Source organism: Lonchura striata, chromosome 9, assembly GCF_046129695.1.
Source record: "Lonchura striata isolate bLonStr1 chromosome 9, bLonStr1.mat, whole genome shotgun sequence".
Taxonomy (NCBI): Eukaryota; Metazoa; Chordata; class Aves; order Passeriformes; family Estrildidae; genus Lonchura; species Lonchura striata.
This window is the reverse complement of record NC_134611.1, coordinates 22,918,914-22,929,950: the sequence shown is the minus strand read 5'-3', so window position 1 is coordinate 22,929,950 and position 11,037 is coordinate 22,918,914. Positions and strand designations below refer to the sequence as shown.

At 36.0% G+C, this 11,037-nt stretch overlaps 1 protein-coding gene across 7 annotated transcripts in view; it reads left to right on the top strand.

Annotated features, from left to right (window-relative positions):
• Positions 1-11,037, top strand: part of VCAM1 (vascular cell adhesion molecule 1) — a 39,243-nt gene extending 28,206 nt beyond the window's left edge. For 5 of the 7 annotated variants that reach the window (XM_077785469.1, XM_077785468.1, XM_021525105.2 and 2 more), the window contains 6 exons: positions 4,426-4,704; positions 5,385-5,702; positions 5,927-6,199; positions 6,820-7,086; positions 7,512-7,778; positions 10,067-11,037. In XM_077785469.1, the coding sequence (XP_077641595.1) occupies positions 4,440-4,704; positions 5,385-5,702; positions 5,927-6,199; positions 6,820-7,086; positions 7,512-7,778; positions 10,067-10,227 (1,551 nt within the window). In that variant the 5' untranslated portion in view covers positions 4,426-4,439 and the 3' untranslated portion in view covers positions 10,228-11,037. The other 2 variants (XM_021525088.3, XM_077785466.1) reach the window with 2 other exon arrangements.

The window sequence follows — 11,037 nt, the reverse complement described above, 5'->3', positions numbered from 1 at the left end:
CTTGGAATACAACATTTGGCACTTGAAGCATGTGGATTTCAAGGCTATCCAACAGTTTAATTTTGAAATCTAGCACCATTAAAATAATACTTTTGGTTTTTTAGAAATAAAGTTTGGAATTTCCACAGTGTGTTTATTGCCAGTAACAGAAGACTAAGATAACAAGTAGGGACTTTTTCTCTAGTGGCTTTTATTTATTATTAGATTAAATTTTTGTTCTTTCTGTGAAGTGGACAATGCTTCTGAATAGAAGAAAATAAGAGAATAGCTATTCTGTAGTCTACCCAAATTATCACACTTCTGTATTGTTTTATCTGGCATCTTTGTGGATTCTGGTTGCCTTCAGACTAACCAGACAGGAAGTGTCCTAACGGAAAAGCTGGTGCCTGAGAAAGATAATGGAGGAAGTAGATGCATTTCTTTTTGCATACGGTATTTAAGAAATTCCAGAAAAGGAAAAAAGCAGATGATAAAACTTTCTTAAGATGTTTCTTTATCTTTTTCTTCTTGCAATAGATGACAAGTTAGATGTGGAGTACAATTGTGAGGTGTGATGTGGGTTACAGGGTAATGCGTTGGTGTTCTTTTTGTAGTTAGGTACAAAGTTACAGTTCCTGAAACAGACACAACCCTTTAAATAGATATGCATGTAGATCTCATCCTTCCCATCCAGAGATGAAAATTATAGGGAGTCAGTGATGCTCTCCTCCCCCTCTTGGGGCTATACAGAGATTGTATTATTGTCAGGTGGTGAGAAAGCAGGTGGAGGGGAGTCAGGAGAAGCAATGTTTTGGGGAAGCTTTGGGAACCAAAAATCCAGGTGCGCTGGGGAAGAAGACAGTGTATAACCCATAGAGCAAGCTATTGAAGTTGCTGAGAACGAAAAGGTTGAGGCTGGCAGAACATTTTCTGCTGTATTAGCCATGTAATCAGCTGCCTTCATACATGTCCTCCAGCTTCATGCTTTTTCAGTTACTTTATCCCATATTAAAAGCACTACCTTGCATGTGGTACCTGAAGGGCATTCCTTCTTTGCTGATGTGTGTTTTCCCTCTGAGATTAGTTCTTATTTGAGTTACAGCACAGTCCTCTGGCTCTTTTTCTTTCTCTTTGCATGGAAGCTTTTCATCCCAGCTGCTTCTGTAAAGCATCTGAAACTTCGAGGCTTTCTTTATTCAGATCCCCAGTGTACATCCCAAGAATATTTCCTGAGATGTGTGAGGGTTGCAGTTTGAATGGGAGACCTAAGTATGGACTTGCTGTAACACCTCTTTGATATGAGGCTGAAGAACTGTTGAGTCAGACTTTGCTGCATCCTATCACCGGAATGTCAGATCAGATGAGTTTCCTTCTACCTTCTTTTTTCTTATATTTCCTCTGTCAAAAGGACAGAGGAAATTTCTCTTCCTTCACCATAGGTCCTTGGCCAAAAAATCACAAAACCAGTGGTGAAAGTTTTGAGAATCCAGATTCTGCAAAAGGTTAGCTTTCCAGTTTTCCCCTAATAGCCTCCATGAGACAGGAGGAAAAAATGCAGGAAAAAGTATATAAACGTTGGAAAACTAACATGTTAGAAAATGTGCATTTTGTTCAAATAATTCATTAACATTTCAAGAACTTACCTCTTTTGCTTAGAGGAAGCTAATGTAGGTATTTAATAGGATTGCAGAAGTAGGAGTTAAAGCAAATAATTAGCACAGTTCTGAAGTGGTTTCTTTTCTTAAATTCCAGACAAGTCTGATGTAAACTTTAATTTCCTGAATGACGCTTGTGTTTTCTTATGCCAGGGCAAAAATTGTGTTCAATATTTCCAAACTCCATTTTACAATGAATAGTTGTTTTATCTTTGTTTGTCCATCAAAGCCTTAGAAGTCTATTTCGATTACTAGATGCACTGAAAAACATGTGGCTACATCCCAGTGCTTAATTATTTTAATCTTTTTTGCATTTAGTAATATTCTTGTAATACTTGTTTCATTCCAGTCCTCATTACACTCTGCATATGTCAAGATTTTTTCCATTGGTACTATAATACTTATCTCACTGTGGATGTAGATGCATCTTCTATTTTTACCCCCAGCATCCTCCTCTGTGCTGTTTGAATAAAAAACTAGATTATCTGAACTCTCAAGGTCAAGTGCTAAAACTTGTCAGCTGATCTCTGTTTGTTTACAGACAGAACAGACAGTTCTGAAAATAACCCTACTTGGTGCCCATCTTCCTATTTTGAGGTTGATGCTGAGGGTAGTAGGAGCAACAGAAATGTACATATTCTATTTAAAATACATAGAAGGCCTACATTTGAAGTTGTTTAAAGAGAAAGTTTTTAAAATTTGTTTGGCAGATTTTTACTTCCCTTAGTAATATTTATTGGCTAACTCTGCTCTTACCTAAACTGTCTGAGTTGAATTTGTCTGATCACTCAGTATAGTAATCCCTCTGGTAAGGATCCAGCTCAAGTAAAGTTAATGGCAGCTGCCCAGTTTAATTTACTGAGAGCAGGATCAGAGTTATTTCCTATTTAATGTTATCTGATGAAGGGCTTGATTAAAACTTTTCCAGTATGCAGATATCACCTCCTATGTTTAACTTTTTTTCCGTCTAGAAACTGACTTCCCAGAAACAAGGAAATACTGCCCTTTCAGCTTAGCTTCTGATGATTGTTTAAGCAGTCCAAGCAGAAGAGTTTCATTTCTTGCTTTTCTCTGACTATGATTTGAAAGTAATTATTTGCAACTTAAGTAAGAGAGTACACTTTCGTTCAACAAGACCATTTTCTCTGCATCAAAATCACATTGTGTAGATGTGTTATTTCCTATCATGGATAGCTCTTGTATTTTTGGATTATATAGCAGTACTTCCAGAACTGTACTCTGCTCGCATTTTGTGACACTTAGGAGTGTTTTGTTCTTCCTCCTCCTTCTCCTTCTCTACCTCCTTCTCTGCCTTCTCCTTCTTCATATTTTCCTTCTCCTCAAAAAAAAAAAAAAAAAAAAAAAAAAAAAAAAAAAAAAAGATGGTGATAATAAAAAGAAAATATTATGGTAGAACCCACTGTAGCAATTTCTTCATTTTTAGAGATCAAAAATACTTAGGAACATGAGTAACAACACCTCTTAAACTGGTAGCACAGTTTTCAAAGGAAATAATGAGTCATGTAATGTTATTTACAGAGCTGAGCATTGTTAGAATGGTTCTGAAAACTCAATCCAAACAAAAATATTTTTGTTAAAAGCAAATTTGAATAACTTTTTATCTGAGATACAGTTGCATTCAATTACTTGGACTTACAATCATTCTTTCATTTTATCAGTTGCTTGCAGGATCAGATCTGAAACAGATTTTTTCCAATGTAGTAGACACTATATTTACAAGTGTTACTATTATTTTTTCTGGGCTGTGTCTAAAGCAGCAGAGGGCGCTGAGCCAACGGACACCGCCCGATATGGGTCTCTTCCTCCCTGCTCTGGATTTCCCCATCCAGGGATTTCCCACTCTGTACCAAGGAGAGAGAGCCTTTATAAAGAGCAAGCTGGAGGTCTTGTAATAAGCTGTTGCAGAGCAGCAAGATCTCACAGCGCTTCTTCACAGAAAATAGAAAGTAAACTTTTGAATTTACTCTCTTTACCCAGTAACAGCAATTACAAATGTTTAAAGAGATGGGAAGAACAAGCCAGGCTGTGATAGTAATTTTGTGTGTGTTAAGAACTGGTAAGTTGGGGAAGGTGGGGGTTGGTGGTGTTTGTTTTATTTTTTTAAACTTTGTTAAATGTAAACTGACCTAGAATTTGCTGTTTGATATTTATTTCTCTTTTCTCCAGTTACCTTTTTATTTCAGTGATACAACTGTCAATTAAGTAGCTCTGTCAAAATGTCAGGAAGTTTTTTTTTGACATTTACTTTGAGCTTTTCTGTGCTCTGCTATGACTCAGTCATTTTCCTATTGAGTTTGCTAAAAGACAGTCTAGGAGACAACTGCAGTATATCACTGGATGCTTGATATTTTACTCATTCCTGACATTAGCAGGCAAGTTTGGTACTAAATGTCCTGTTGAAAGTGTTTCTGCTGTTGTCTTTGCTATCTACCTGCTACCTCTCCCCTCAAATGTTACAAAGTTTTAGAACCAGATCCACCTGACAAAAAAAGTTATATTGTGCCAATGCATTTATTTATATTTGGTTGATGCTGTTTTATTCATGAAAACTCAGTATCTGAGTCTGTATTGTCTTTGACAAAAATAACAATGATTGTGGGTTGTTTTGAATATGTAAACCACTGTATGAGCTTTATTAGTTTAACTTCCACACAACCATAAATTAAAGAAATGAAGCATAAAGACCTCATATCACAGTAGAACATGAGAAGAAATAGGAAGATAAAAGTTGAGAAAGCTGCTGAATTGATGTGTGTTTTCCCTTTTGTAGTTAAAGCTTTTGAAATGGAAATTATACCTGCTGAGAGAATTGTGGCACAGATTGGAGATGCACTCATACTCACATGCAATACTACTGGCTGTGCATCACCAAGTTTTTCCTGGAGAACACAGATGGACAGCCCCCTTGGAGGAAAAGTCAGCAACCACAGGACATATTCTACATTGACTATTAATCCAGTTAGCATTGTGAACTCTCATTCTTATCTTTGTACTGTCATATGTGATGAGAGAGAGAAAAAAGAGAAGAGTGTCAAAGTTGAACTTTACTGTAAGTAAAAATGTAAAATTCTCTTTAAATAATACATATTGATAGGAAACTCAATAGTTGTTTTAGATATTGTGGTTACCAGTTAACTTTTAATTCTAGGATAATGAGTGTTATAGCACAACATATACTTCCTTCTGAGATTCCTTTATGCGTCTGTTCAGGGCACATTCTTAGACCATTTCTACTTAACTTTCTGCATTGAAGATTGTATGTACTAGTGTTATTTATTCTTATTTTGGTAATTCTTGAAAGCCAGAACATGCACTGCCTGAATGCATTCCCAGAGCTGGGGGAATAAAAATCAAAGCCTTCATCGTTTGCAGCAGAGTAATACAGATGTCTAAACCTACCAGCACAGAAAACAGGATAGCACTAGTGTATGGATTTCTCTGAATGCCTATAGTTAAGCAGTTGTATCATTGCCTAGGTGCCATACTGAATCTTACTGATCTTTTGTGGTCATGTTTCAACAATTGTACATATAAACTTCCTGTTAGTATATGAACTGCTTATAAAGAACCTGTAGGTCTTCAGATCAAGATATGTCTTGTAATAATGTTGATAGAATGTCATGTTCTGAGCACCTCTAAACTCAAGACATTTGGTGTCTGGATCTTGCTCTTATGTTGACCCTACTGTTCATTTCTGCTAGTCTAAAGAAATTGTTTTTATTCTTTTAGCTTTCCCCAGTGATCCTATCATTGAGATCAGCCCATCCTTAGTTGCTGGAGAACCAGCCACTGTCATCTGTAAAATTCCTGATGTATATCCTTCTGATCATCTGGAAGTTCTCCTAAAGAAAGATGAACATGTTCTTCATGAGAAATATTTTTTGGAAGATGACAGCACAAATACAGAGACCAAAAATGTGACATATACATTTCATCCCCTGGCTGAAGATGCTGGAAAAGAGATTACCTGTGTGGCCAGGCTACCAATTGCTGATATGGATTTTGAGCCCAAAGAAAGAACATCTTCTCAGAGACTTAATGCAAATTGTAAGTATTTTTGTACAAAGGCTTTGGCTAGTTTAGCTTTCAAAGTTGCAAGCAAAACATCTTACTAAGTCTGGAAAAATTGTTCCACTGTGCTACTGGCATACATATTTTTCATTTCTTTCTTGGTATTCTGTGACATGTACCTCTAGAAAAGCTAGTGTTAGAGATGTGCATGTCATTCTTCATTTACATACGGATCTTTTCTTCCTTTTGTTCTCTTACAGTTGGTCCACAAAATACTGTCATTACTGCATCTCCAGGCAACTCAGCAATGGAAGGAGACTCTCTGAACCTCACTTGTGTGACTCAGAGTAACCCACCAGCACAAATAGTTTGGAGTAAATATTTGGCTGAAGAAAACATTCAGCATCTGATAAAAAACAATGTTCTTTCTATTCCCCATGTCCATTTCAATGATTCAGGACTGTACATCTGTGAAGTAATTAATCTGGTAACTAATAAAACACAGAAAGCAACTGTGGACATTATTATACAAGGTACAAATCTGTTTGAGTTTCACTTGTATTATCCAGTTCCTAACTGGCTGACCTCTGTTAGGTTGGAGGATGCTGAAACACTGAAAATTAGGAAAATATGGGGCTTTCCTTGCTACATATTCAGGATTCAGCTTCAATTTAAGGCTGTTCCTCATGCACTGTAATTTTTCTTTCTGTATCTAATTTTCAGCTAATTCTCTGAGTACTGCTGTTGTACATGCACGTTTTAATACATATCCCCACAATGCAGCACTATAAGTCACAAAAGAGTCTGAGAAGGTGGTGGGACACACACTGTTACTTCTGTGAAATGTAATGTGCATACCAGTATCACAGGGACCTAAGTCTCCTTCTTTGAACTAGTAGTTTTAATCATTAGCATTAAATTCATTAGGCATTTAATGGTAAAACTGTTTTGGACATAATAATATTGTTGTTGTAATATTTTTTTATTGATTGATTGACTGCTACTGTTTTGACAGAGCCAAAAGTCTTAGATTGAGTTTGGGATCAAAACCAAAATAAACAGATCCTTGAGCTAGCAATTCCTGCTTTCTTAAAACTTCCTCCATCTTTTGTACCTTTGCATTATTCTAACAGCCTTTTCTTTTGTCATGCAGGTGCTCCAGTCATTACAAAACTCTCCATTGAACCTTCTACAACAGTTCAGGAGGGAGAAAATGTTTTCATACAGTGTTCTGCTGAAAGTAACCCTCCTCCCAAGATTATTTTAAGGAGAAAATCTGACAATGCAGACATAGAGTCTTACAGTGCCAGGAATATTCTTCGTCTTCCATCTGTGATGTTCCAAAATGGAGGAGACTATGAATGTGTAGCAGAAAATAAATTTGGGAACAGTAAAAGTGAAATCACACTTAATGTGAAATGTAAGTATGTGTAAAATTTTCCCAGTATTTTATAAATAATTACTTAGTTCTTCAGTGATAAATATAACCATCAAATTAAACGAAACTCTGTGAGAACAAAGAATCATCATCGTCCTCTGCTTTTCCCTAAAAAAGAGCAGTGCTGATGAACAAAACAAAATAACAAAGTCTTCAATGTGGTGACAGTCTTTAGTACAGATCTGAATGAGTGAGAAACTGATCTACATGGTTTACAAGTATTTGGTTGGAATGTCTAGACTATGGAGGGTTTGTACAGAAACTCTGATACCCTGTGCTTTACTTTTGTTTTGAGAATTAAAAAGAAATTAGCTTTTGGAGGGGTGACAGTCTAGTATCCAATAAGACATGTTGGACCCATCTCTTAAAAATCCAGTGATGATTAACTATAGGACTCTTCCTTTCAGATGGACCAAAGAATACAATGATCACTGTTTTCCCTACTGCTGCTCTTAAAGAAGGAGAAACTGTGACAATGAAATGTACTAGTTCTGGTAATCCATCTCCTGTGATCTCCTGGAAGAAAAAGAAGGCCACTGGAGAGTCTGAGAAAATTTCTAAAAATGCAACTATAACTATACCAAACTTGAAAAGTCAAGATCTGGGGCTTTATGAATGTGAAGCTTATAATCAATTTGGCAAGGAAGAAAAAGCTGTGGAATTATATATTCAAGGTTTGTAGATCAAGACAGAAAACAAGTTTTTTGGTTTATGTATTTTAGGTCCAGATCTTCTTGAAGAATGAGGTAATTGTGTCTTTGATGTCAATGGAGTTAAAAGGTGGCCTTAATGTCACTAAGTGATTTAGGAAGCTTTAAACAATGAAGCATGAAGTCTGCCTTAGTACAGATTGATTATGAAAAGTTCTTAAGTTGATGGGGCTTCCATCACTCCATCCAACTGCTGAGTTAATGCATGAGGTAAAGAAGGCATGCAGTGCCTGGAAGGAAATATCCTTCCAAGCAGGCCTCAGTGGATATCTGCATAGGAAAGATTCAAGGAGACAGTACATGCTGAAGCTGCTCTATGGAAGCAGCTCCTTACTTCTTCCCTAAGCTTCAGCTCTGTTTCGTGCTCTTACAAGCTGCATTTCAGCTACAAGAAATGCTGATTCCTCAACTTAGATGGAATGATAGCCAAGTTTCATTTTCAATAGTAATCAGACTTCTCTGCTTTAACTCTGCTGCTTCTGCCTATTGCATAGCAACAGTGTCTTGCTTAGGGATCACTTCTGCCACCAATTCAGCTCTCTTCCCTGTTCTTTTCTATTTTTATAGCTGCACCAAAAAATACACTTTTGAATTCCCCTTCAAGCAAAGCGAAACAAGGACAAAGTGTTACTATTCCTTGCATATCTGCAGATTTTACATCTCTTAGGACTAGTCTGTAAAAGAAAGTTGGTGATGGGTTCACAACCCTTGAAAAAGTAGATAGCAAATATACCACAGGCAGGGCTCGACTAAGGGATGCAGGAAAATACACATGCATACCATTAATGAACTGGAGGAGCAGTCTCAGTACATAGTACTTATGTCAAAGGTTAGTTAACATAACTGCTGCACAGAGTTCATACTAGGATTTGTTTTACACAGAGTGACATCTTCAGTTTCATTAAGAACGTTTTGTCTTTAAAAAACCTGACATGAGTTGCACAGGTTCTTGTCATAAGTGATAGGATCTTAATGCTAATGAAAATGTCTGTCCAAAATAGCAGATGTAAAAAATAATTGCTGCTTCAAAATTTTTATATTTCCACTTCATCTTTTGAAAACAGGATATAAAACTGGGGAACCTTGTGGAAAAAAAAAAACAAAACAGTTCTAGGACTCCTTTTTTTGCCTTTTCTATTTCTCTTCTGTTGAAAGAGGACATCAGCCTCTGGGTTTGTTGGTCTGTGCCCTTTCATGAACTCAAACCAATAAACTGTGAATTTGAAATAAGAAAAGAAGAAGAGGCTCTATATAATGTAAAAGTTATGCAACATACTCTATCAATTAATAAAATGTTCTTTTTGCCAGCTGCCATTGGCTTCAGAGGTGAAGGATAGCTGGTGACAGAGCAGTGTCTAAAGCTACAGGCTCAACTACTACAGTGGTCCCATTACTGGATTAGTATTTTGCATGTAAATGCTGCTGATGCCTCATGAGTTTTGCCTCTGTTTGTTGCTAAATCCCACCTTGAATTTCTTCTCAGTTCCTTTCCAAAATATTACTGTGTTAGTATATCCATCAGAAAATGTAAAAGAAGTAGAAAATATCACTGTTACATGTAGCACATACACCCTCAGAGATGGTCCTGAAAAAAAACCCTTCAGGAGAAATTATTCTGCCATCAGTGAATGGAAATTTTATGCTCTGCAGTGTCAGCAAAAATTATACACGTATATATGTCCTTCCTATTTTCAATAATGTTGGAAGAACATTACAGAGATTGAGATAGCTGTCATTGTCTCTCTTAACCTGAGCTGGTGTGGTAGCTTTAAGGATAGGGCCACAAAAAGGTGATTCCTGGCTGCATTTCTGCCCACATGCATGGACAGTGAGACTAATCCAGAGAAGGTTTCACAAAAAAGATAAATATTTACCTTTTAAAATATGGTCTTCCCCTTGAAGGATGAATTTCAGGAGGTTGAAACATACCTAAATGTTTGCTGGGTATAATATGTGGTATTCCTCTTGCATTCTTTGTGAATTTCATGGTATTGTTCATTGTAGATGATATCAGATAGGTTTGAACTTGCATGGACCAATTCAAGACCAAGATAGTGGCTAGGAATTAAAGTATGTAATATGAAGTTCTAAAGAAAAAAATGTAAGGAAAACACAAAAAGTATGCTTTGTGCATGAAAATAGAAATATGTTTCAAATGAAGGTCATTAATAACACTGCTTTTACAGTGATGCACATGTATCTGTTTCAAACAATATTTACACTTTCTTTTCTCCTTTTGTCTTCATTTTCAGCAAGATTGAAAGAACCAGATCAGATGATACTATTGATTATTGCATTCTCATCTGTAGCAGCAGTAGCGGTACCTGCAGTTGCAATTTTGATCTATGTGTCAAGACAAGCAAAGATCAATGGATCCTACAGTCTTGTAAAAGCACTCAGGTTGAAAGTGTGATCATGTGAATATAAATCTTTAGTTGATAATAAGCACATTTATTTATTGCTGTGGCTCGTTCTACTCTTCAGTAACATATGGTAACAAACAAGTGACTTAAGAACAGCACCACATGATAGCAAATGGGCTTATTTTCATGTTTTGATAAGTGTTTTGGTATTTAAATTAAAGGAAGATCTAGAATCCTGAACTAGAAATTGGTAAATCATTTCTGTGTTGAAGCATTCTGAACAAAGAGTTCTGTGGAGAACTAGGTTTGTACATAGTGTATAATTTGTGTTATGAATATGTTCAACTAAATATCAGTTTGTAAAACTGAAATCTTCTTGCAAATGTACAGAGAAATTTTGTTAATTCAAAGATATAAATCAATATTGCTTGAGCTGATCAGGTGACTTTTATTTTGTATTATTCTGTAGCATGAATTTTTTTTAATATAATTTGTCTGGTTGTGGTAATGTTTGGAAAATGTTCTCTTTGATATTGCCATAAACTCTGTATCTTCACTGAAGTTACACAATCACTGGGCTATACATTTCTAACAAATTTTAACTAATTTAAGCCTTTGAGGCTCATTTGCAAAACATTTTATTTTAAATATTATTAAAAAAATGTCTGGGGTTATAATCTAGTAAGTTCTAGGACTGCTAAGGTTCTTGCTGACTTCAGTTTTTCTCAGATCAATGTCAGAATTCCGTTATTTTGTGATGAGCCAAATCAGACCTTTCTTGTAAAATATAAGGGGATTGTAAATATGCTTTACAGATTTCCACTGCAAAATAAAACTATGAGTAGCTTTCTTTGACTAAA